The sequence below is a fragment of the Equus caballus genome, chromosome 1, assembly GCF_041296265.1.
Source record: "Equus caballus isolate H_3958 breed thoroughbred chromosome 1, TB-T2T, whole genome shotgun sequence".
NCBI lineage: Eukaryota > Metazoa > Chordata > Mammalia > Perissodactyla > Equidae > Equus > Equus caballus.
In genome coordinates, this window is record NC_091684.1 from 141,968,385 (window position 1) to 141,993,586 (window position 25,202).

General features: G+C 41.5%; 1 protein-coding gene across 1 annotated transcript in view; it reads right to left on the reverse strand.

Moving 5' to 3' along the window:
• The window catches only part of RAB8B (RAB8B, member RAS oncogene family), a 67,133-nt gene extending 42,305 nt beyond the window's left edge, over positions 1-24,828 (reverse strand). Inside the window, 1 exon segment of the mRNA NM_001309334.1 lies at positions 24,645-24,828. Coding sequence (NP_001296263.1) covers positions 24,645-24,768 — 124 coding nt within the window. The 5' untranslated portion in view covers positions 24,769-24,828.
• Positions 24,829-25,202: the final 374 nt, after the last annotated feature.

Below are 25,202 nucleotides of genomic sequence, written 5' to 3' on the forward strand. Positions count from 1 at the left end.
ATTATAAATGCTACCACCAGACGGGAAAAAAGAATTGGTTATTTCATGTTGCTTAGAGATTTCTACTTTCTTCAGAAACCATAATTTTTTAAAAACTTGAGCAACAGGGGTCAGCTCCGTGGGCGAGTGGTTAAGTTTGTGTTCTCTGCTTCGGCGGCCCAGGGTTTCACCAGTTTGGATCCTGGGCGCGGACATGGCAGCACTCATTAAGCCATGCTGAGGCGGTGTCCCACATGCCACAACTAGAAGGACCCACAACTAAAAATATACAACTAGGTATCAGGGGACTTTGGGGAGAAAAAGGAAAAATGAAATCTTAAAAAAAATTAAAATTAAATAAAATTTAAAAACTTTAGCAACAATCACAAAACCATACATTACAGATGTCTCTGCTGTATGGGAACTTCTGCCATTGCTCCAACAACTAGAATGGCTTCTAGGGTCCACTTAGAGAGAGAAAAAGCAGAAAAGCAAAATAGGAGAGGGATAATAGGCTCATTACCCAAAAGACCCTAACAAAAACACAGCAAGTCAAACCAGCTGCCGAAGCCCCCCATCAATAAAGGCTTGCCAGTTAAAAGGCCCAGTTTTCTTTCATGGAAAAAAGGGATTTTCCGATTAAATACAGACTCTATAGAATTGGGGTTTTGTTTAAAAAACCAGTCTTTGGCAAATCCAGCCACAGCAGTGGCTTTCTAGCTTTTCTGACCCTCAGTTAAGAAAGACTTTTTATAGCATAGCACATTACACATGTATACATACTTACATAACTGAAACAAAAGTTTCATAAAATAGCACTCGACCCTTACTCCTTATTACTCTTGTGCATGAAATGGACGCTGTACTTTCTTTTCTATTCTCTTATGTTCTGGTCTATTCTCTTCTCCTCCATTAAAAAAAAAAAATACTGGTCTTGACACACTAAATTGACTTCATGACCCAATAATGGGTTTCAATCCACATTGAAAAACATTGGCGTAAGATCATTCCAGAAGTCAACAAAAGGTCACATGCTATTTCTTTCTTTCTTTTTAAAAGATGTATTGTTGATAAGGAAAGGCCACTCTAGCTTCACTTTTTAATGAGAGAGAGAGAAAAAAAATGACAACTTTAGGGCCTTGCACATAGTAAGCACTAAAATATTTGTTAAATTTAAGAAGCCATTAAAAAGTGTACGTATGTGTGTGTGTGTTGTGTTTTCCTGTTTTGCGGGTAAGATAACAGAAAGGAGCGGGGGGTGGGGGGGGGGGGCTAAGACTTAAAGGAGAAAAAGGAGAATTCTAATAATGGAAATACTACCAGGGCAACACACCCTATTTTTTGAGCATGACAATGCCAGAGGTTCTGCTGCTCCATCACCTGAGATGCTTGATCCATCGGGCCTAAAGCCAAGAAGCAAAAGAGAAAAAGGCCCATCACAAAAGGGCAGAAGAGTTCAACATGCCTTGGTAACTGACCATATTTCAAATGAATGAAGTGGGACTATACCTTTTAAATGAGAGAATAATTGCCTGCAAAATCAAGGACTCCAGCTTAAATCAGTCCAGAATGGCTAGGGCACAAATTGTACCAAAGAACAAAATGTAGCCAAACAAAATGAGCATCAGACTAGATAATCCTGTACAATGGAATCAGATAATATCCCTCAAGATTCTCTCCTGAGACCCCTCCCTCCCCCAAAGGATAATGATACTGACAGCTATAATGGGATAGGCTATCATTAATAAAAATAGCTATCACTTCTCAAGAGACCACTTAGTGCCAGGCACTGTGCTAGGTACTTAATACGCCTTATCACTATTCTCATAACAAGCCTGAATGGCATTATTATCCCTATCACACAAGAGGAAACTGAGGTCCAGACAGAGGAAGGGAAAAGTCTAAATCAGAGAGTGGAGGAAGGATGGGTATGAGAGGAAAGTCCTGGGACTGAATTATGCAGACATCAATCTTCAACTTCCACATTCCCGGGGCCCCAGTTGGTGGTTTGGGACAAACATAGGATTTGGTCACAAACAGCCACAGCAGGTATCTGCCATGTTTGGAACAGGAAGGAGCTCAGAATCCCGTCAAGACTGCAGACACCTGACTTGATGATAATGAAGTGGAAGGTAGGAGGACATAAGACCTTAATTTTAAAGACCTTAATAAGCAAGAAAAATAAATATAAATACTATATATGTATTCCACAGAAAACACTTTTTTCTTAAAAAAAAAACCACCACACACACTATACGCAGTTTTTAAGTTAGGAGGAAAAAACCAGAAATGTGAACTCTCAAAAGTAGAAACTCACATCATAAGGGTTACATAAGGGGCCGGCCCCGTGGCAGAGTGGTTAACTTCGTGCGCTCTGCTTCGGTGGCCCAGGGTTTCGCTGGTTGAGATCCTGGGTGCAGACATAGCACCGCTCATCAAGCCATGCTGAGGCAGGGTCCCACATGCCACAACTAGAAGGACCCAACTAAGAATATACAACTATGTACAGGGGGCTTTGGAGAGAAAAAGGGAAATAAATAAAAATCCTTTAAAAAAAAAAAAAAGGGGTTACATAAGAAAGGAGAAATGAACTGCTGCTGAAATTGGAGGCAGGAGATCCCGCCCTGATCACATCCACTGTCAGATGCACAAGCTTTGTAGAGTGTCAGAGACTGAACACACCCATTTCCAAGGAATTCAATACCATTGCAGAATTCTTTTTCAAACTGAAATTAAGCTCTTGGATAACTGCATTAGACAGACCCTTTACCTCCTACACTATAATAGCTTGAAAGGAATGACCAAGTTCAATTTTTAAGCACTGGATATTTCTATATTTTACAAAGCTACTTTCGCTTTGTTCTTGAGAACAGATATGAGAGGTAGGAATAAACGGAAAATGTAGAAAGTTATTTGGAAGACAGAATTTACTCATTTTAAGTTTCAATACTCATAAACAAAAGCAGTTGGAAAGAATTCATGTAAGAATTCCCCTTAACCAGAGGAAGAATGTTTGGGGGGATTTTTTTGGATTTTTTTTTTAATGCCCATATTATAACTAAGTTTACAACTTGAGCTTTTATCATTATTTCTTAAATGAAAGATCTGTAGTCATAAACGCACAGCCTACTGAATTTAAAAGACACACACATTATAGCTTTAAGCGTAAGTAGAGTGACTAAATGAACAAGAAATTCTCTAGGCAGAACAGTGGCTTTTCTGAGCATTCGGCACTATTTGGAAGAGCATGATTTACTAAGTACCAATCCAGTGATCTAAGTCATATTATGATTGCTCCCCTAACCTAACCTCTGCCTCCCTTCTCATATTCCACTCTCTCTACATATCTACCTTTTTTTTTTGAGAAAATGAAAATCTTTATTTTTAAACACTAGTACAGGCTGTTTTAAAAAGGAAAAATCCTATTAGTTCAAAATTATGCATCAAAGCATACTTATTTAAAATCTAGTTTTATAAACACATAATGGAAGAAACATATTTTGTAAATATCTACTAAGAATAGGTATTATGAAAAAAAAGTATTTAAAAATAATAGTCCCAGATCTCCCTCTTTAAATATATAAAATTCCCATACATTTCATAAGAATTCTTTCTCAAGAGCCAAAAATTTCGCCAAGGCCAACAACTCAGTTCTCATCAGACACAATCAAAATAAATAGGGATATAAAAAAATGTAAAACTTCTGTACAAGGGAAATACAGGTAGCACACGGGTGAGTCTCATTACCATACATGCCATTTGTGTTTTAAAAATGTTTTATAAAACTGCCATTTAAAACAACTAAGTGAGACTCCTTCCCTGACTGTGAAAAATGTATAAATGATCACCCTTCCACCTGAGTATCGAGTGCCCACCTGATGGGGTAGGGGCGGGTGTCTCCATGTGTTTCCTGACCAGGGGCCTCAGTAACCCTTGGGAACCTACCTCCTCTCTGGCAGTGGCTTTTTTTATGGGTGACTCAGTATTATTTCCTTTCACTTAGAAAAATTATTTGGGATCACAGAAGGCAAGTGCTCACAAGTGAAAGCAAGAACAGGAGATGACTTCAGATTGCTGTCTCCAATTCATAATACGTGTATGTTGGTGACCATGCTCTGGGAACCAAACTTTCCACTGTCAGAGACAGACTCTGTCACTTACCCCAGTGAAACACATGACACAGCCCCCAGGCTGTCCCTTCATCTTTCCTGTTGAGGCCCAAGCTGCTCTGCTGCCTACAGCAGTATAGGTAGACTATTGTCTCTTCTGACACTTATTCTGGAAAGAGCTCTTCAAAAAAGTGCAGTACACGGGGTCATCCACATATTTGTTCCTAAACCTGGAGCTCAGCACTCTGTCTCTTCTTCTCTGCTTGGATTATGTCTGCTCCATAAAAGGTGTCTTCAAATCACATTATCACAGGCTGTGGAAAAATGAGCTTTCACTCTTGGGTAACTCTTCATCTAAAGTGTAGATGTCCTCTCTCTTCATTGTTATCTGGGATCCGTCTTCAAATTCAACCTGGTACACATACACAACATTTGATCCCAGATACTCTGCCCCGTAGAGTTTGCCATTGGGCCACTTGACTTGAACAACTTCTCCCTCAGCAGGAGGGCCCAGCTGTACACAGTCTTGGCTCATGGTATCCTGAGGGACTGTGTCCCTGCTGAAGGAGCCATCATCAAACAACCCCACAGAAGGTCTGCGAGGCCACCACCATCACTCAGCAGCTGTAGTACTGGGTATTCTGATGCTTTGTGATCTCCGTCTGCCCCATGGAGCTGCCCTTCACGCCAGCCTTGGACTTCACATTTGGGTTGACCTTACATTGAAAGCATGTGAAGTTCACCACATATGGCCAGTCGTCAGGCTTCCACAGCACCCCAGTGGCATGAGCACACGTGATGTGGAAGGAGGTCGGGCAGCAGCCATAGTAACACCAGATACAGGCTTCAGAGACCTTCTTTACCCAACGTCTGAAGAAGATGCATTTCTGGTAGGCTCTGGGCACTTCTCAGTGAGAGGTGAGACCTCTTTGGAGACTGAGACATTGGCGGTAGCCATTGCTGTCCATATCCACCTGTTTTTAGTGCTGAAATAGTGCCTAGAAGACAATTATCCTCATTGCATTTTATTTGAAGAAAGAAGTCAGAAAGCCATTATCTAGTATTAACTTAGTTAATTTCAGGCACCAGCTACAAAGAAGAAAGTGAAAATCAATTTAATCTGTGTACATGTTGAAATTGTCTCTAGTTTTGAAAAGAGATTAGTCAGAACCTAGAGAGTTTCCTTTTGATTCCAAACTGGGAGGAAGGAAAGAAAAAGGAAGGAAGGGAGGGAGAGAAGGAGGGAAGGTGGGAGGAAGGAGAAAAGGAAGACTGAGACACTAAAACATGTCTTAGGTTTCTGCCAAAGCCTTATAAAAACCTAACAGGAACCCCACAGTTAACTACTGACAGTGGCATGTGCTTTTAATTATATTCTGAAAATGTGCAAGCAAGCAAGGCAAAATTATATCATGGCTCTCATTTACATTTATCATTCCCTCACTATGGGAATATATAATCACATACAGACATCTGTGGATGATTATATATGAAGATGGGCCTTTCAAGATCAAGTTTAAGAGTTCTAGTGTCTTTCTTTCTACTCATACACCAATCGTGCAGCAATTCACTAGAGCTGTTTTAGGGAACAGGGAAACATATGGGGAAGTCCAGAGGCTATCTCCCCTCCATGTACAAACATTTTATAATAATTTCCCTGATCCTCCCTCTCCTTCCCACAGTAAAGCTCAGAGGTGACATTTCCTTTCCCCTGTCTGTTTATAAGAATCGCTTTGAACTTTACAACACTTTTCTTTGTAAGGATTCTCTATTTTTTCCTTGAGTCAAAAGTGATACCAAATTATCACTACAATAACTTGACTCTTCTGATCCCCAATCAGAATTTCCCCTCCCCTGGTTGAAAGTGACATTTTCTAGTACAAAAAGTTTCCAAGCAGAATGAGGTTAAACTAGAATAAATATGAGTCACAGCTGAATATGAAGTGAAACAGAAAATGTCCTGGTGAAATCCCTCCCTCAAAAACTTTATCTCACAACCCCGGATGCTTTAAAATGATAACCATGGTGACCTACGCAACCACCTGGATATCAAGTTTTTGTTGCTGTTTGTTTTTTGCTGTGAACTAGCTCAGCATGCTCTGCTTGTTATGTATCAAGGATGTTTCTATACCAGCTCAGACGGCAGGACCACAACACATTGTGCTAGGAAGGCAGGACTCTGAATGATGTTGAACCTGGGACATTTCACCTTCGGATCTGTTATATATGAGATGTACTGGTCAATCAGTATGTAGCAATACTAAGGAAAACGTGGTGCTTGACAAAAAATCCACTAAAACCATAACTGGATTTAACTAGAGGTTAATTTTGAACTCTACCACACTCACTTTTACTTTTAACAAGATACATTTAAAGGAAGTATTTGCTAAATACAGAACCAAGAAGCTTTATAAAGAAAATTTCAAACTAAGGCTCTCTCTAAAGTCTTACACATTCTTTCCTGTTCAAATGGCCGTCCTCGTTAAGACATAATAGGGTTAAATAAGCCTGTCAGTGAGAGAGACAGTGAGTGTCTACAGCCTGGAGCGGAGCACAGTTATAATACTCCAGTAAGTGAGACAATAATCTCCCAACCTCCCAACACGTAAAGGGGCAAGAATTCACTCAATTTGGCTGTAGTTTCAGAAACATCTGTGAAGCATTTCCCCATATCTCAGTAATTTCTATACTTCTGATCTACGAAGGACATTCTATAATTTGTTCCCCTGTCAAAAAAGAAAAGTTAGGCCAGAGAAGCCAAAATAGATTTTAATGCAAAACACTTATGCCAGTGAAAGCAGAGTTAATCATTCAAATTTTTTTTTTTAAGAGTGGCACCTGAGCTAACAACTCTTGCCAACCTTCTTTTTTTTCCTTTCTGCTTTTTCTCCCCAAATCCCTCCAGTATATAGTTGTATATTTCTTGTTGTTGTGGGTCCTTGTAGTTGTGGCATGTGGGATGTTGCCTCAACATGGCCTGACGAGTGGTGCCATGTCCACATCCAGGATCCAAACCGGTGAGACCCTGGGCCGCTGAAGCAGAACGTGCAAACTTAACCACTGGGCCCACGGGGCCGGCCCTAATCATTCACTTTTACTTGGGCTTTTGCAGATAAGACACACATCTCAAACGAACCACAGAATCCTCCCCAAACTCTATCCCTGCTTTTGTCTTTTGACATTGCAGGGGCTCCAATGGGTCACGGTGCAGTGGTATCTTTTGGAAAAGAACTTTCCTTAGGTTGAGTTAAGGCCTGGCTTTTCAAAGCTAATTAGAACCACACCACATAGTACTGTTAGTATGCTGCTAGAAAATGCCTGTGGTATGATGTGAGGTTTTGGGGATTTTTAAAAAGATTTTATTTTGCCTTTTTTCTCCCCCAAAGCCCCCTGGTACATAGTTGTGTGTTTTTTTTTTTAGCTGTGGGTCCTTCTAGTTGTGCTATGTGGGATGCCACCACAGCATGGCTTGATGAGCGGTGCCATGTCCGCGTCTAGGATACGAACCAGTGAAACCCCTCTACCACTCAGCCACAGGGCCGACCCCTGTGGTACGATGTTAAACTTTCATTCTCTTCAAGAGACAATTCAATTTCTCATCTTTTATTTACATACCAGTCACTCATAACACAAAACCAGCCTACAGTTTAGAAAAAGAAGGCCAAGAACTGGCCCACCAGTCACTGCCCACAGCTGCAGTCACTAGCACTGCCATCGCTACTCAACACCCTCCCCTACCCCTTTTTCAGTAGAAAAGACAAGACAGAAGAGGCAGTGGCACTCTCTTCCTTCTCCTTTCAGGGTCTCCCATGTCAGAAACCCTGCCATTTCCCCAAGTCCGAAGTGGTCTCAGTGCTTCAGTGGAAAAAGTTGAAAAATGGCTCCACTACAGAAGGTTGGGAACCCAAAGGCAGAAAGTACTTTGCACTGAGGGCTGCCTCAGGCATCTACTAGGAAGCCTAGCTGTGCTACTACCTGTCTCCCACCTAGGTTTGCTTTTGCATAATTCAAACACAGTAACAAAAGATTTTGAGGGAGAGGGTAAAAATAGACAAAGCGGGAAGAACCAAATTCATTAAAAAATTTTTTTAAGAAGAAGAATGGAAGTGACAGGCCTGAACATAGCTCAGTGATGGCTTTCTCAAAGCACAGAGAAACCCTCATTATCTCGATCAGGCCAATGTTCACAGGGTGCTGACAGCTCTAGAAAAGGCCAGAGGCAAAGAAACTGTAGCCTATCGCCTGGGGGAAAGATTTCTAGGGCCTCCTCAACCTTCCAACAAAGGTGTCATGGAAGAACGTCAAATGAAATGTGTAATTTCTCAATTTAACTACCTCAACCACAGCAGACCTTAATCTCATGCTGAGATATCTAGAGTTGCAGTCTAAGATTATTTTACCTTTAAAAGATAAACGGGCAATCATTCTTAACATGTTTTAGTAAGCAACTGTAATTCTAATTTTAGAATCACCAGAAAAAAAATTCTAAACTAGTACCTTTAAAGGACCCCTTTCCCCAAAGATGAGAGATTTACTTAATTCACCAGTATCATCCTGAAATTTCAGTTCAATGACAATTTTTTTGAGCATCAAATATGTGCCAAGTACAATGTTTGGTAAGTAGAACATTTGGCATGTGAGGAGCATCAGGAAGGAAAGGTAGGATGTCAACAGGAAGATACGAGGTGTGTTCATGGAACCATCCACTCTGGGTAGAGCAGTGATTCCTCTACTAGACTTTTAAATTTGTGGATTAGTAGAATTTCCAGAAAAGAAAAAAAAGTGGTGATGGTGAGGAGAATGAAAGAATTTGAAAGAAGGAATATACTAAGCTAGGAACTGCGTGTTCCATAAAATTTGCTTGGGGAGAAAACTTGGCTGGAAAAAGGCTTTTCTGTCTCAGAGAAACAAAACAGCAAGAATCCTATTGCAATTTTCTTTTATTTTGCAAACGATAGCGAGATAAATAATGACTGTCTATTATCAGCATAATTTTATCAGTAAAGGAGCATTTTAACTCCAAAAATGTAGGAAGCACATCATCTCAGAAACTTAAAAATGGCATTCCTTCTCATGAAAGGGCAGCTAGTAACCTAACGCTGGTCAGGTAAAAACTTGGCCACAGCCCACTGGACACATCTGTTTCGGGGTCCCTGGGTTAGGGTCTAGGACTACTGTAAGGAGCGGAAGAAAATACAGCTGAAGCCACGTGGTAGGGAATTTGGAAGGCTAGACTGAGGAAGATATATTCAATTAGGCAAAGTGAAAAATAAGACTTCCGGGGGAGGGGGAAGGGATCAATATGATATACCATCAAAGCTATATTCTACAACTCATTTGATCAAAGTGCATAGGACGGAATGTGGGGGTGGTAGGGGTGTACTGCCCAAGAGAGAATGGAAGTGTGCAGACCGCCTAGGAGGATATTGCAAAATCCAGCTGAGAAGTGTTGACAGCCTAAACTAGGGTGGTAGAAGAATGGAGAGGACTTGGCCACAAAGAATTTGAGGAAAAGGATAGAATCAAAGATGACTTCTGGCTTTTGAACCTAGATGAATGAAAAAAAATGATGGTAGTGTTAACAGATATAGGAAAATTCACGAAAGGGTACTAGAAAAGAGGAGGAAATGAATTCATTTTGGGGTGGGACATGCAGGGCAGGAGTTTGGGAAAGGCTGGGAATATAATGAGACAAAGTTGGGGAGTCATACAAGGAAGGCGTGGAAGGGGGCAGGCTTATGTCCTTCACACCTGGGGATTTCTGAACCCTTACTATGTGCCAGGCACTGTACGAGGTGCTAGGGACACAAGGAAGAACAACAAATCAGGTACCCGCACTCAGAGAGTTTCAACCTGGAAGGAGAGACAGACATTAACGCAGTAATCACACAAATGGGTGTGATTACAAACTGTATTAAAGTGTCTAATTTCCAAGAGAAAAAAGTAAAAAATAGAGAACAGATACTTGGAAAATGACTTCAATTAAAAGACAAAATGAGACAACCAATGGAAACAGAAGGCACAGTTGGAAGAGTAGGAAGCAAACCGCAGCAGACAACTCCTGGAAGCTGATGGAGGAATGAGCTTCAAGGAGCAAGTAACAAACAGTGGCAAATACGGTCAAGAGGCCAAGGGGACGAGGACTGAGAAAAGGCCCCTGGCCTGTTCAATGATGAAGATGTGATGACCAAGGCGCGGCGTGGAAGCAGCTGGAGCAGGATTTCGAGGGGTTAAAGAGGGAGGGGACACAGAAAAGTGTGGGTGACAAGACTTCTTTTTCAAGAAGTTAAACAACAAAGGAAAGGAGGTGACTTGAGGAAACAGCGAATTTAAGGGATCTCCTTATTAGAATGGGGATGATCTCAACAGGAGTCAAAGCAGAGCAGAAAGGGCCAGCAGAGAAAGAGAAGAAAGACAGATGATGTAAGAGAGAAGCCCGGTCCCAGATGAGAAGGTTTTACATCAAGAACATCAACCAAGAGGTCAGCACTGGCTCCTTGGAGAAAAGGGGAAAGAAAATGAGGGAAGGTGAAAATACCCAGAAATGAGATGGTAAAGAAAGGATGTTGAGGAAGCTCTTGTTCGGGGGTCTTGGGGTCTGTTCTGGAAAACAGTGGAAGAGAGGAGAGATCTGAATGAGACACAAACAGCTAGACTTGAGGAGAGTGCCATCAGCCATCAACTGCACATTCACTCAACAAACATTTACTGAGGGCCTTCCATGCACCAGAAACTGTGCTTTTATACATGGGCATAAATGAAGTTAGTAGGCATTTGTTACTATAGATAAATACTCCGGGTAAAAGAGAAACAAGTTGATTTTATCACTCTCACATCTACAAAAAGACCATAAGCAATAACAAGTGACAATTATACACTCTTTGAAGTTTATGTATGTGCTAATGGATGAGATATCACTGTTGCAAGAGCCCAAAATCCATTCCTCAGAAGGAAATGTATGGTGTTAGTTCATTTATTCCAAAGATACTGTGCGCCTGAGCATCAGATAAATGAGCTCTGAAGGGGCAAGTCAGGGTTCCTGTTTTCCAGAAGGTCACAATCAGCTGTGACGTCTTGAAAGCTTCTGTTCTTTCCTCCATTTTGGTACATTTCATTGCTTAGAGCATTAATTGAACCCACCATCACAATCATTACACTTCATTAGAAGGTAACACTCTGGCTATCTGAACACTTTTAACAAGATACTTTTCTGGATGCAACATAATTTTAGGGATGGACTGGACTAAGTCCATTCCATGGCATGGTTTTTCAGTGCCATTAAACCCCAAAACGAACTCTCTTAAAACCACTGCATCTTTAAAAATTAGAAATCATATACGTCATTTCCCTGCACATAACCTTGCATATGTCCTTTCAACTACAGTCAGAATAAAATCTATCCTCCTTTCACTGGCCCTCAAGGTCCTGTATGACCTGGTCCCCATCACCTCTTGCACCATCCTTGTATATATTTTTTTAATGTTGAAAAACACTTTTAAGCTAGTGAAGAGCATCTCACCTCACCTTCCTGGTCCAAAGCAAGTACTGTACAAAACCAAAGCCTATGTACATTATGCGTACCATGTACATGCGAATCATTCGTTATGCACTAAATATCACAAGGGAGAAAAGTGTTAAAAGGGGAAAAAAATTATGCTTTTGCCTATACTGACACATTTATTTCCCTAATTCTCTTGATGAGACAGTTTAATGATTAAAAAGAAATTAATAGCATGTATTGATATTGTAGAATTATGAATAATGACTTTTTTGAGATTGAAGTATCATCATCTTGATTATTAGGTAAGAAAAGCCTATTAGCTAACTTTCAAGTTGGGTAATTGACTCCACTAAGATCAGCTACGGTGTTTCAAGATATAATGTATTGTTCAAATTCATGTATGCAAACAAACTCATTAAAATTCAGGAGGCTTCACTCAGAAACTCACTGCACTTAAAATTCAGGGACCTACCGGACATTGACCTGGAATATTTAAGTTGAAACATTTGTCCTTTCTAGACAGGGCACTCTTTACTGATTTTGTTTTTGTTTTTGTTTTCACCGGAAGGAGGAATTCAAGAAGCCCTGAGAGCCTGCAGCAGCTGGAAGGCTGTGCAAGAACTTGCTCCTTACGTTACACTGACATACGTTACACTGACATTCGGCACCCAAGGTCAAGGGCTGCTCCTGGACGCCTCCTTAGACCAGCTGAGGCCAGGAACAATCACCTTCACTCTGGGAATGAGTTTGAAGACAAATATTTCTCATTCAAGCTTTGTAAAATGTAGGTGGTCCTAAACTGTAAGAGCTAATTTTCTAGAACACTGAAGCACACCCATTAAGTAACCAAAATGTTCTTGTTCATTTTTTTTTTTATGAAACTCATTCCAACAAGTGAGTCTTAAGTTACCAGGAAAAAACAAAACCCCTCACCCTTTACTGAGCCTGCCTGTGTGCCAGGTGGGCTACATGCTTTCCTACAGCAGTACTTCACTAAAGCACCTCGCAACAACCCTCTGCAGAAGACGGACTAGGACCAAAGAGGCTAAAGGACTTGGCGATGCCACTCCGCTGCTACGAAGTGGCACCACAGTCCACCTTGCACTACACTGCCTCCTTAAAAATAACTACCTTTTTTTTTTTTAATATTTCTGAGTCACTGTTGGGGCTGAAAGGTATAGGGGTTAAAAGCACAGAGTGGGAACCAGACTGCCTGGATTCAAACCTGGGTTGGTTCCACCACTTACCAGTTGTGTGACCTTGAGAAGTTATTCAATCATTCTGTGCCTCAATTACTTCATTTGGAAAATGGAAATAATAACAGAATGCACCTAAGAGGGTGCTGAGAGAACAAACGGGTCAACCCATGAAAAATGTTAATTCATGTAAAATGCCTAGAACTGTACCTGGTATACAGTAAGCACTCAACAAATGTTAGCTCATATCATTAAAAGCAAGTATTATAACAATGAAGCCCCCAGGGATTACCAAGGTTCTCACAGCTGTCCGGACCTACCCTCAGAGAACTGGGACAGAGTTCACTCACAGACATTCACACACACACACACACACGCCTTTTTTGTGTGTGCCAAAGATATTATACACACAATAATGCATTCCACTCTCAAAATGAAACAAAACAAAAATCCTGCAAGGGAGTTACTATCCTTCCTTTATCAATAAAGAAAATGGCTAAACAATTTGCCCAAGCTTCTCAAATAGGAAGTAGCAGAATCAGGATTTGAATTTGAGAGTTTCTGTCTCAAAAGCCCAAGTTCTGTAATCTACGCAATGTTACTTTGAGTTCTTATGTCTACTTTTTCCATTTTGTTGGTACGTCCATTGGTTACCACTTAGGATCAGAGTTTTGGGAGGGACTTTAGAGTGCATCTAGCACAACGTTCCCTTTTTGCTTACGAAAAAACAGAAGCCCAGAAAGTTTACTACTGACTTGCCCCAAGTCATATAATGAATGCCACTGCCTCGGAGCCACGCTGTCACTTTCTCCTCTCAGATGCTGGTGGCCTGGCTCTAGGAGGCCCGCAGCTCTGCTCCTAATCTTTTAGGGGCTCAGAGAAACCAACGACCACTGTACAAATCAAGAAAGCAAAGGCTAAGAGAGGATCCAGGGGCTCCCCTAGGAGGCAAGTTTGTGATTTTTAGCAAACAGACTTTACTATACCAAGCTTAGCTGCTTGGGCCTGTCTGCTTTCTGGCTCCCAGCAGTATTCTGGAGACTCAAGGTTAGCATACAAATCAGATGTTAGTCTAGTCTATAATGTCACTGTCATTCTGAGGAAAACTGCCAAACAGGGCTTTACAAACAAAACCCAGAGTACCGACAATTTCACCCTGAAAAAAAGGAAAGGACAGGCTGACATGAAGTTTAAACTTAATTTGTCAAAGGAAGGAAGCTCACAATTAAAGTAGCTGTTCCTAGCACATTTCAGTCTATCTAAGGCCAACAACATATAAGCATAACAAACTAACGGCTCCACGTGGAGGGACAATGCCAAGATATGCGATATAATTAGCTTCCTTCTTACAAAAAGGTTGGATTCATAATTAAACTCCGTCCCCTCCTGCCCCCATTCTGCTGTGCATATATCTGACTGCTTCCTAAGGGACTGGGTTAGAGGCCAAGAGACAACGTGAAGCACAAGTCCACTGACCTCCCAGGGCCAACAGGCAACACGATGCTTGTTTGTATTAGCTGTTACTGTGGCTTGCCCAGGAGGAGGCTGATTTCATCTTTCCACCCAACACACTTCTCAAGGGTTTGCTGGTCAGTTTATATAGTCGATTACAGACCAGGGGAAGTGAACGCTATTGCAGGCTAAGTGCCAATGCACTGAGGCCCATGGAAAACGCCACGACCCATTCTGAGAGGAGCAGGTTGTCGCGGACAGACTGCGGTCCAGAACTGAAGTGTAAGGTTCAAGTCTTGGCTCCTCTACCTACTCACTGGATTGATCAAGTCAACTACCCTCTCAGAACCTTAGAGTCCTTGTCTAGGACATGGGGATAATAATCTCTGTCCACGGATATGATTATCGAGGAGTTTAAACAGTGATGTAAGTGAAAGTACTTTGCCAACAGCAAAGGCCCAAGTGAAGGTAAGGGGCAAACGATACTGTCTGCTAAGCTCATTGGTCTCCGTGTGTAAAATCACCAGTGACTCCCCAGGGCTCTCAGGATAAGCTCCAGCCTCCAGGACAGGTTTAAAACCCCTTTACAATCTACCTTCTAATTACCCTTCAACTTCACCTCTCGTCACATGCCCCACTTCACTTGAGGCTTCAGCCAAACAGGATGTCCTGGAGTTCCTGCAGAGGGCTGTGCTGTCTCTCGCACCTGCCGGGGAGAGCCCTCCCTCCTTACACTCTTCCATTCTACCCAACTGGCTCCTCCTCCGGGTTCTGACTTTCGCTTAGATGTCATTTCCTCCTAGAAGCTTTCCTCTACCTCTCCTCCATGCTTTCATAACATCTCATATTTATCCCTTTGTAGCCCTTTCATCATTCTGTTAAAATCACCTGGATACTCGTTACTCTTTCCCTTCTCAGAACTTTGTGGACTAAAACATGTTGTTCACTAAATGAGCAAATTTAGTGAAAATGACAGTGTCTGACATTAGTAGCCTATTAACAAATCACTGCAGTTCTCGCCCCTAGCCTTTCCTTTTTACTGATACGAAAACAAAAGCTGAAACAAAAACACAAAACAAAGGCCCTGAGAGACTTGGCCAAAAAGCAAACGGCTAATCAAGGGCAAAGATGTGCTTGGACCCCACATCTCCTAGTTCAATCTGTGACTTTTCTCCCACAAAATGTTGACTCTTTCCATATGTTATGCTATACCATCAGTGTCTTTTCAGAGCAAGAGAACTGAAGGTAGATGAGGTGTAAGAGAAAAGACTTGAAATCAGAAAACTAATACTCAAGGCCAGGCTCTAGGTGATCTTGAACAATCTCCATGCCTCTGAGCCTCAGGCCCGGCATCTGTCAAATAGAAATTTAGCACCAGAAACCTAAGCAGCAAAAGGCTTTCTACTATTTTAGATTCTTTTTCACCTACCTCATCATGTTTTATGTGAAGAAAATGAGATAATTCGAAAATATCTTATACAGCTCTTCTCAAAGAAATATTTTTACAACTTTCAAGTAGTTATTTTTCTGGTGACATTAAGGTTTATTATTTAAACCAAGGCATTTTTAAAGACAGGATTCAAATTCATTAAGCAGTCTCTTTAGCACTACAAAAAGTTTAAGCAATTTACAAGATCAACACAGCCCTGGCTTGAATTAACAAATGCTACCACTTCTTCCTTCTGTCTTCACCTCATCAAAACACTAGTGTCCACCTGCAAAAAGAACTCTCACCCACAATCATTAACTGAAGAATGAAAAGGACAAACCCCTTCTTCTTTACAGATACTACTTGATTTCATAGACTCACAGAATGCTGCAGCCAGAAGAGACTACGAAGACCACGGAAGCCTGCACTTGCCTTTCATGATGAGAAAACAGGCGAGTCTCATGTCCTGAGGAGAGGCTTGTGCCATCACTAATTGGAAACGTGCACCAATTGTTTTTCAGAAAACTATATAGTTTATTTCCCAAAAACAAAGAGACGATTTGAACAAAAAATGTGGTAAATTATATAATGAGATCACAACATAAATGTAAAATTTAACACTTTATCAAAGTTGAAGGCTGAAGCACCAAGAGAGACCCACTTCTGATGATATTACATATGTCTGTTTTAAAATTTAATTACAATGGAATTTTGTGGAAGTGAAAGAAATTATTTTGCTTGCACCACAAATTTTTCATGCTTCTATAAGATTGGAAATTTTCAAAACAATAATAAGACAAAATAGGAAATGCACTCATTCAAATTATTTTGTTTGTGGATGACACCCTAATCAGCGTCACTGTTCATTACTGGTTGAGACTGCCACAAACACTAATTTTTAATTATCTAGTTTTAAACAATATAAGAGAGCAATGCAGTCACACGCCACTATCAGTTCTCATGCTACTTTAGGCAGAAGCTTCTAACTCCTCACCCAATAATTTACTCCAACTGCTAATGGAAGCAAAAGACACAGAACAAGTAGCCAAAGAAACTGACGAGGGCGGAGGGCAGAAGTGCGTTTTCATTCCTCTCCTCTTCCAACCCAATCCCCTCTCCCCAAATCCCGGTAGGGGTGAGGTATTAACAGAGAGTGAAATGAGAAAGCAGTCAGAATCACTCCAAAAATGGAATAGTTAACTCTCAATAAAGAATTGTTTTCTATGCCATCTCAAGATTTTACTCAGAGACCTTCAGAAGAGAAGTAAAAAATTCCTTGTTGAAAACCAAAACAGCTACCCCGTCTGAATTCATAAGCAACAAACAAATTACAGTAGAGTTAGTCACTGACATCTCACAATGCAGACTTTTTTTTTGGTAATGGACTTTATGTATTTGTGTGTATGAGATTAGAATATTTTGCAATACCTATTCCAGATAAACAAATATTGCAGAGGGTCATAAGAAATGAACTCCTGTAATTCAACTTTTAAATAGATCACCCTATATTTCATGTCAAAACGTGATCATATATTTTAGAGATTGTCCTTCCACTTTATACATTAGGAAAATATCTATGAATTATTAAAATAATTACTGCCAAATTCTTTCCCAAAATTACAGTGTAATGTGGGGTAGTCATGCCAGCCCCAGCTCTGCCAGCAGAAAGCTGTGCAACACTGCACATTGCTTAACCACTTTGTGGTGGTTTTTATCATGATGAGGTAGGATTCCATACCTAACCCAGCTTCTGCAAAGTGCTTTGAAATCTTGCAATGCTGTCATGGGACTGCAAGCAGCATTGTCATCCAGTCTATCTTAGTGACAGCAAGCCTAAATTTGATAAACGTGAACATGCAGAGTTTTGCATTATTTCCTCAGAGCCAAGAATTAAAATTCTGGGGCAAGGAAGATGTGAGCTCCTTGGAAAATGTCCAAAGGTTCAGCAACAGGTAAATACCAAATCACCTAATTAAACTGATGCTGAATGCTACAGGTAACAGCAAGAAAATACTTTATCACAGACAATAACAAGGCTGCTGCAGAGACTTGTTTCCAAATTGCTTCCATTACTTTCTGAGTAACTAACTAAAAGTTTTTTTTAAAAAAGCAGATATTTCTTCCTCTAAAGATAATCAGGTGCCTACTTCCTTTAAGGTTCTTATTAATTCAGCTCAAAATAAGAAAAGTCCCAAAACACAAAGCTGAACATAGGAAAAGGACACATCTTCAGACACAATATATCCAACAATCAATCACTGACAATTAAATAATGTTTTTAATACCAACATTTAGCCATAACAGGTTGGACAGCAAATAGCTACCTATTCACTTTAGAAAATAGACAACAAATGTGTAGGACCATTGCCACTCACTCTCTCCCTCCACTGCCCAGGACCCACATCAGGAATCCATCACAGCCCTGGGTCTTGCTGAGCTCAGACAAGACATCAGAACTCTACACAACACCGCATTCCGGGAGGCTGCTACCAATCCGTCAGTATTGGCACCCACGTTGAAGCTATTTCATCCTGGCTTTGCATATCCTCAACATACAGTGCCAAAATCCTGAAACGGATCTTCAAAGCAAGCCACTTCGTGATAGTTTCAGGACTACAATAAAACCTTTATTTAAGCCATAAAATGAGATTTTTCCATTTATTTTTAAATGGTAATAAGAGCAGAAAACATAACTGCAAACATTAGTTTTACTCTAGATACCATACTGTTCCAGTGAGATATACAAGCAAATCTATCTAATAAATGTTTATATTCATCTTTTTAAAAATTGAATTTGGCTTTATTCAACTCAAATGCCCAGCCCAATTCCAATCCACTCAGTACCCTGTCACTCAAGCGAGTGCTGGGCAGAACACAGACACAAACACAGCTCCATCTGCTAATTAAAACTGGGCATGAAACTGTTAACAGGCATCTGTTGCATTGTTTCAAGCTAATGGGCACAGACAAAGCTGAAATGGCTCTTCTAAAGCTAACCCAGTGATTTCACTCATTTTCTATTTGGTATTTATGTTACTGGGGGGTTGGAAGCAGGGTGTGTTAAACAGCTTATTATGGAGACTGAAAGATACGTGAAATATCTTTCATATTCTAAAACATCCCTGTAAAACTGATTATAGAAAGATTTACAGCATTTTATATTGGAGAAAATAGCATTCTTGTGTTAAGAATTTAAATTAAGCACTTTTAATCTTATCTCAGACATCGTCTAATTATCTATAATACTATGAAAGATAATAACTAAATTTCAAGCAATGCTTTACAGCTCATATAGTACTTTCACAATTCAGCCAGCCAGCCATTCATTCATCCAGTTGATTAGTCCTTTAATACAGGCCTTGGAGATTTAAAAGGTGACCAAGCCTTGATTCCCGCCCCGGGGAACTCACAGCAACCCTGAAAAGTTGGCACAGTATTATTATACTCTACTAGAGATGAAGGAACTAAGGCCCTAGAAGGAGAACTGACTCACTAAAGGCCAGAAACGACGAGCAGCAGATGCCAGGACACGAGCCCAGATCTGACTCCAGACCCCCTGTTCTTCTTAATTCACCATGCTACCTCCCTCACACCAAACGTGAATGAGCCCACTTCATCTGCTACTCATACTTCAGAAGCTCCACTGTTATGTATGTTCCACAATATTACTCACTACCTAAAATCTACTTCCCCATCCCACTCCAACCGTCTTCTCATCCTACTATAAAAACTCTTTCCTGAAAAATTTTCCCAAGAAGCAATCCTAACACACACAAGAGAGCTGGTCCCCAGGACAGCTGTGTGTGCAGACAGGTAGACCTAAAAGAGAGCCAGCCTCGGGCCCAGCCGCAGCTCCCTGGTCTTCCATTTCTCGTTCCATGGTTCTTTTCAGATTCAGCTATCGGATTCAATTCAAAAATCAACTGCTAAATGTTTCCTTGTCTTCAAAGACTAGACTTATTGCCCTCTAAGACAATATTCAAACCTCTTTCCCTCCAGCTTTTCTCAGTGGATCCAAACAATTTTGGGGCTGTTGCCAAGAGAAGCTCCTCCCCGATTTGCTGCCATGCAGAACAGCTGGCGAAGCTCTTTATTAAAGTTCACTTATTCTTAAGACATACCCATGTCTGTATCCAAGACTCAGTTTCCCCCTTCCATCCTTCATTTGTTGAACGGCTATTTTCATTCGCTAGAACACTAACTGGGGAGATGAGTTTAACCCTTTAAGATCAAGTATTAACTTATACTTTTTCTGAAATGGTTTTGTTATCGAAGCATTCACTTAGATGGGAAGTCTACTGACAGCTGTGAAAGAACACAATGACATTAAACTGAGGCTTTATGTACAAAATGTTCAATTTGAAGTTGCATGTTCCTTGCATATTTTTGTTTGAGAGGTTGAAACCAAGGAAAACAACTATGAAAATTAAAATCAACTACGTATCTGGAGTGTGCTCAGCCAAATGTTGATATCATCCTGGATAAAAATGTAAATATGACAAAGTTTGTTTTTCAGTCAATAAGTCTTGATAAAAAAAAGTTTTGAATTGCTACCAACCAAAAACAGTTTTTAATTTTAAGCCGGGGTCAACAAACTTTTTCTATAAAGGAACAGTTAGTAAACATTTTTAAACTTTCTGGGAGACATATGGTCTCTGCCGCATATTCTTCTTTGTTTTGTTTTATTTTTTAATAACCCTTTAAAATGTAAAAACCATTCTTTGCCTGTGGACCACACAAAAACAGGCTGCAGGCCACATTTAGCCTGTGGGCCATTGTTTGGCAACCCCTGATTTAAGGAAAGTGCATCCAAGAAAAAAATGTAGGGTTACAGAATGAAACCTCTAAAAGTGCTCTGAGGAGACTAGGCTGCAGCAATTACCAGCACACTGCTCCTAATATGATTTCATTAGTTATTTTGCACATGGAAGGAATTCTAATAACAGGATGCACTTTGATCTCCTAACCTGAAAGTAAAGACATGGAAAGGAAGGGTAAAGGACAGCCATAACATACTGCATTATCCCAGTACAAACTCCTATAGGACCCTGAGTCATTATACTAGCATTTAACATTTCCCTGAACAGATATGGCTAACCAGAGTGGGAATATCTTAACTTTCCTCACATAAAAGCATATGTGCAAAATTTAATTCCTCCCTGGAAAAGGTACTGACTTGAATTTATCTGATCACACTGATGAGAAATAGCAGCAGCTTGACTGTGAAAAATGACACAGACTCAGATTTGGGGTTTCACTAGAGGCTCTGCTACAACCAGCTGTGTGATCTTGACGGCGTCAGCTTAACTTTGGTTTTCTTATTTATAAAACTGGGGCAGGGGCATAAAGTCCATAATTTCTAAGACTCCTCCTGCTGTCAAACTATGACCATACTAAATAATGAAACCACTCAGGAAATACCCTAACAGGAAGAAGGGGGCAGGGCAGGGAAGAGATAGCAAAGGGAAGAAGCTTAGATTGTCCTGTCAGAGGCCAGAACTGGCTTTTCTCCTTTTGTTCTACCAGGACCTTGTTCGCTACAGGCCATTCCAAAACATCAATACGCCATCGGATCAATACTGAAATGCATCCGGATCCCATAGGAAATGGTAATACATAGCTAACTGTATTACCATTTCCTAATTCTCTCATGTTACATTTTACAGACATTTAATTAAACATTAAATATGATTATGTAAGGGGTTTGGGGGAGCCAATCAAAAAACTTTTTTCAGTTCTCAAACATTTGAACTGAAAGGCCAGTTAATCCTAGGCACTGGGCCTATAATTTTAAATGGATAAAACATTCCTACTCAATAGTTAACAAATATTATCCGACTGATATACTGGAAGATTCCCAGTAAGTCAGTTGAAAGAAAATATACTCTCTACTACCCTCCAGAGAAAAAAGGAAATGAGGGGAGCCAGGAAATCAGAGAAAAAAGTAGAACCTTAGAGAAGTGAGAAGAGGAAAAGTATCTGTGAGACAAGTATCTCTGTAATCGAAATGACTAATTGTCTCCTTCCTTTCATGATGGCAGATCCCCTAACAAAACAGTGTCTAAAGATGGCAGACGATCTTTTTCAAAACTACTTAAATTTTGACAAAGCAAAATTAAGACTCTAAATGTATCTTCATGGGAAGAAACAGGCACGCACACATATCTACCAAACACACACACACAAACCCGGGGCATTAAGAAATGGATCTTTCTGTGCCGACCTTATCAAGTTTTGTCAGCAATCCTGTAGGCGACCTTGTCAAAACCCAGTCAGAAAAGCCCAGGGACTTATATGCCTAGGTACCTCAAGAAATCATTATGACTGGAAGGAGACAGACCACCGACTCTCGCTTGAACAACTTCAGATCACCTGGGGAGAGGGGTGAAAGTTTTGGGGAGGGGGCATCTTGCTGCTAGCGATGTGGACACTCCAAGCCTATGTTTGTTGTTGGTGAAGAGCGTGTGGAACTTTTCACTAGAACGTTAACATTTACCTTCTTTTCCTAGCTTAATTTCAACTGCAAAGCATTAGGTTTCAGGTAGATAAATTCTTCTGCTGTTTGAAGGCAGTAGTGTGTTACCACTTCCTGTCGGAGCTCTGGGGCTAAGTAAGAGCCATGGGATTCCCCCCCCACCAAGTCAACTGACGACACAGCTCAAAGCCTCTTTTTACCACATCCACCCCACAGAAAGTATAAAGACCAAGATCATACACGAGATTCACCCCATTTAACGTCTACCTCCTGTTCTGAACAGTTTCAGGACTCTGGTTTTCCTGCCTTAGTAGCTACAACCCTCCACAGAACCAAATTTCAATCGTTAAAAAAGAATACACGCAAGATTCTAATCCTTCAAAATGCAAAGTAATTTTTAAAAGCTACTATTGTAAAAGGAAGCAGACACCTTTACAGGAAACGTGGGACAAAACTTAAGGCAAAACAGAAAACTAATCAAACTATTACAAACAAGCAAAAGTCATTCAAGGAGCTTAACAGAAACAGCATCAGAGAGATTCACTCACTTTCAACACCGGAAAATGCTCTGGGAGGGCCACACATAGAATGGACAAAAGGCTACAGGCTCAACTTGTCAGAAATTATCCTTTACCATCCAGACTACAGCACGCCTTCAGCAATGAAAAAGGTTTATTCGAGGGTTTTGAAATTAGCACCAGCATCAAAAATTAACACACTTTAGTTACTGTAACAGCTCCCATGAAATCTCTTAGGAATATACTTGATACATGACATTTAAAATCTGCTTCCTCAGAAAAGAAAAAGTCCCACTCAAGACTGACTGCCAAGAACTTGCAACTCAAACTTCCCTAAGCTGAGACACCATAACACCCGGGAGATTTCAGACCACTCACTCCATACAAAAGAGGCCAGAATAAACAAACAAATCATAGCCTTTCCTAGTACTTGATTTGAAGGACGCTCTATACCCAAATATTCTGTTTTTTAAATGATAAATTATCCTTAAAACACAGAAATATTCAAATATACTTATTACCATAGCACTAGTCCCTTAATAATCCCAGAAATGCATGGTGAAACATTCTGTAAGAACCATCTGAAAAATGCTTAAGTGAGCTACTATTAGCAGCCACAAACATCACCCAGACAACCAAAAGCTAAGAATCTTATGGTACTTAATTAACTGCAACTATTTAACAAGGGAAATGATATCAAGGTCACTTGTATAAGCAGCTTAAAACCAGCTTTGATTTGCTCCTCAGTTATGGTAAGTCAGAGATCTTGTTACCTGAACATAGTCTTCTAGTGGAAAAGCAAGGACAGCTCCCAGTCAAGATCAGAAAAAACTGAATCAATTGAAAGTAACTGGGGCGTATATTGCATGTTGTGATTAATTTAGCAAGTAATTAAAACAAAAGCAAAATATAGAGGGAGGCAGGCAGAATGTAAGATCAATTCCTCAGCTGAGGAGTTACCAAACACTCAAGCCCAAGAATTAAAAAAACAGAGAAGTGTTGCTTCTCAGGAGATGGTAGTAAAGGGATGAACCATATTTTCCTGACCACATCATTCCCAAAAGTCACCAATTCTCTTAACACCCATTAACACTTCCAGAACAATTTAATGCTCCATAAACATTACTCCATTATTAGTCACTTTTTGCTCTTTCTCCTGCACTGGATCCAAAGTAGAGAAAGAAAATGGTAACCAGTGCTCCCAGTTACTGGAGAAAGTCCTGTGCCCCACTCCTTTCCATTTCCTCTCCCTTTCCCGTCTTCTCCGCTCAACCTCTCTACTGTATGGTCTGCTTCCCCGTTTCCTTTCTATCTCACACCCAGCTCCCCTTTACTCCCTCCACCAAGTATCCTCGTTCCATGCTCTGGGCCCCTGAACTCTTCCTCCCATCCTGCAATTTTCTTCTGCCCCCTCCGATGATAAGAGTTCCAGACCTCTTGTAGGTAGTGCCCCTCATCCCTCACCTCCTCATCACTCAGTCCCCTGAATTGCTTCCAATTGCCGAGTTCTCACCTCTCTTGTCCCTTGTGTCCTGTGTCCCTTTACTTCACGTCCCTCCCATTCCTCCAACCCTTCATTTCCCCCTTCACATTTCCTTCCTCTTTCCTGTCTTTTAATCCATTTCACACCCACTATCCTCTTCTCTCTCTCTCCATGAAATTTCCTGTATCCCCCCCACTTTGTCTCTCTGAGACCCTTCCTTGTCATGCCCCCAACTCTCTCATTTCCCCCAATACCCGTAGTCCTTGTTCCGCTGGTTCGCCTGCCCCTTCCTTTGCCCCCAAATTCTTCCTTTACTCCCAGCCTCACGTCCTCGCCCCACCTCTTTCTCACACCTTCACCGTCTCCCACAGCCCACGCCACTCTGCCGTCCCCGGGGTCCCCACCCTGGGACTCCCAAGCCCCCACCCCGCGCCCTCTTCCCGGCCCCCTCGCACCCGCCCCCCATCTCTCACCCCGTCCCCGGCAGCGGCCCCTCCCTCACCGATGGTGGAGATGAAGGTGGTGTTGAAGGCGTCCTCGGAGAAGCGGAAGAGGAGGCAGGTCTTGCCCACCCCCGAGTCGCCGATCAGCAGCAGCTTGAACAGATAATCGTACGTCTTCGCCATCTTCTCGCTCCGGCCCTCTGACCCGGGAGCGAGAGGAGCGGCGGAGAGAGGCGGGAGGGGGCCGCGGGCGAGGGGGCGTGCCCGCCGAGCCGCCGCTGTTCGCCCCGCCCCTCTCCCCGCCCCTTCCCTTGGAGAAGGCCTGCGTTCCCCGCCCCGCGCGGCCAATCTGCGGGGGCTTCGTCATCACCGCCCGCGCCCCGAGGCTTCATGGAACTTGTAGTTCGTTCGAGGAGCCTCGGGCGTGCCCAGCGCGGGCTGTCCGAGCGGCCGGAGTGGATGAAAGATCAGCTCCGGGTGCGGTGGCCGGGTGGACTAGGCGTTTCCACCCGAGCAGGGAAGAGAAGCCCGGTTTTGAACTCTTCGCGTCGCGCCGGTAGAACTTAACTTCGTGGTCTCTTTGTCTGCGGGCACGTTTCAAATCCAGGACCTTGGAA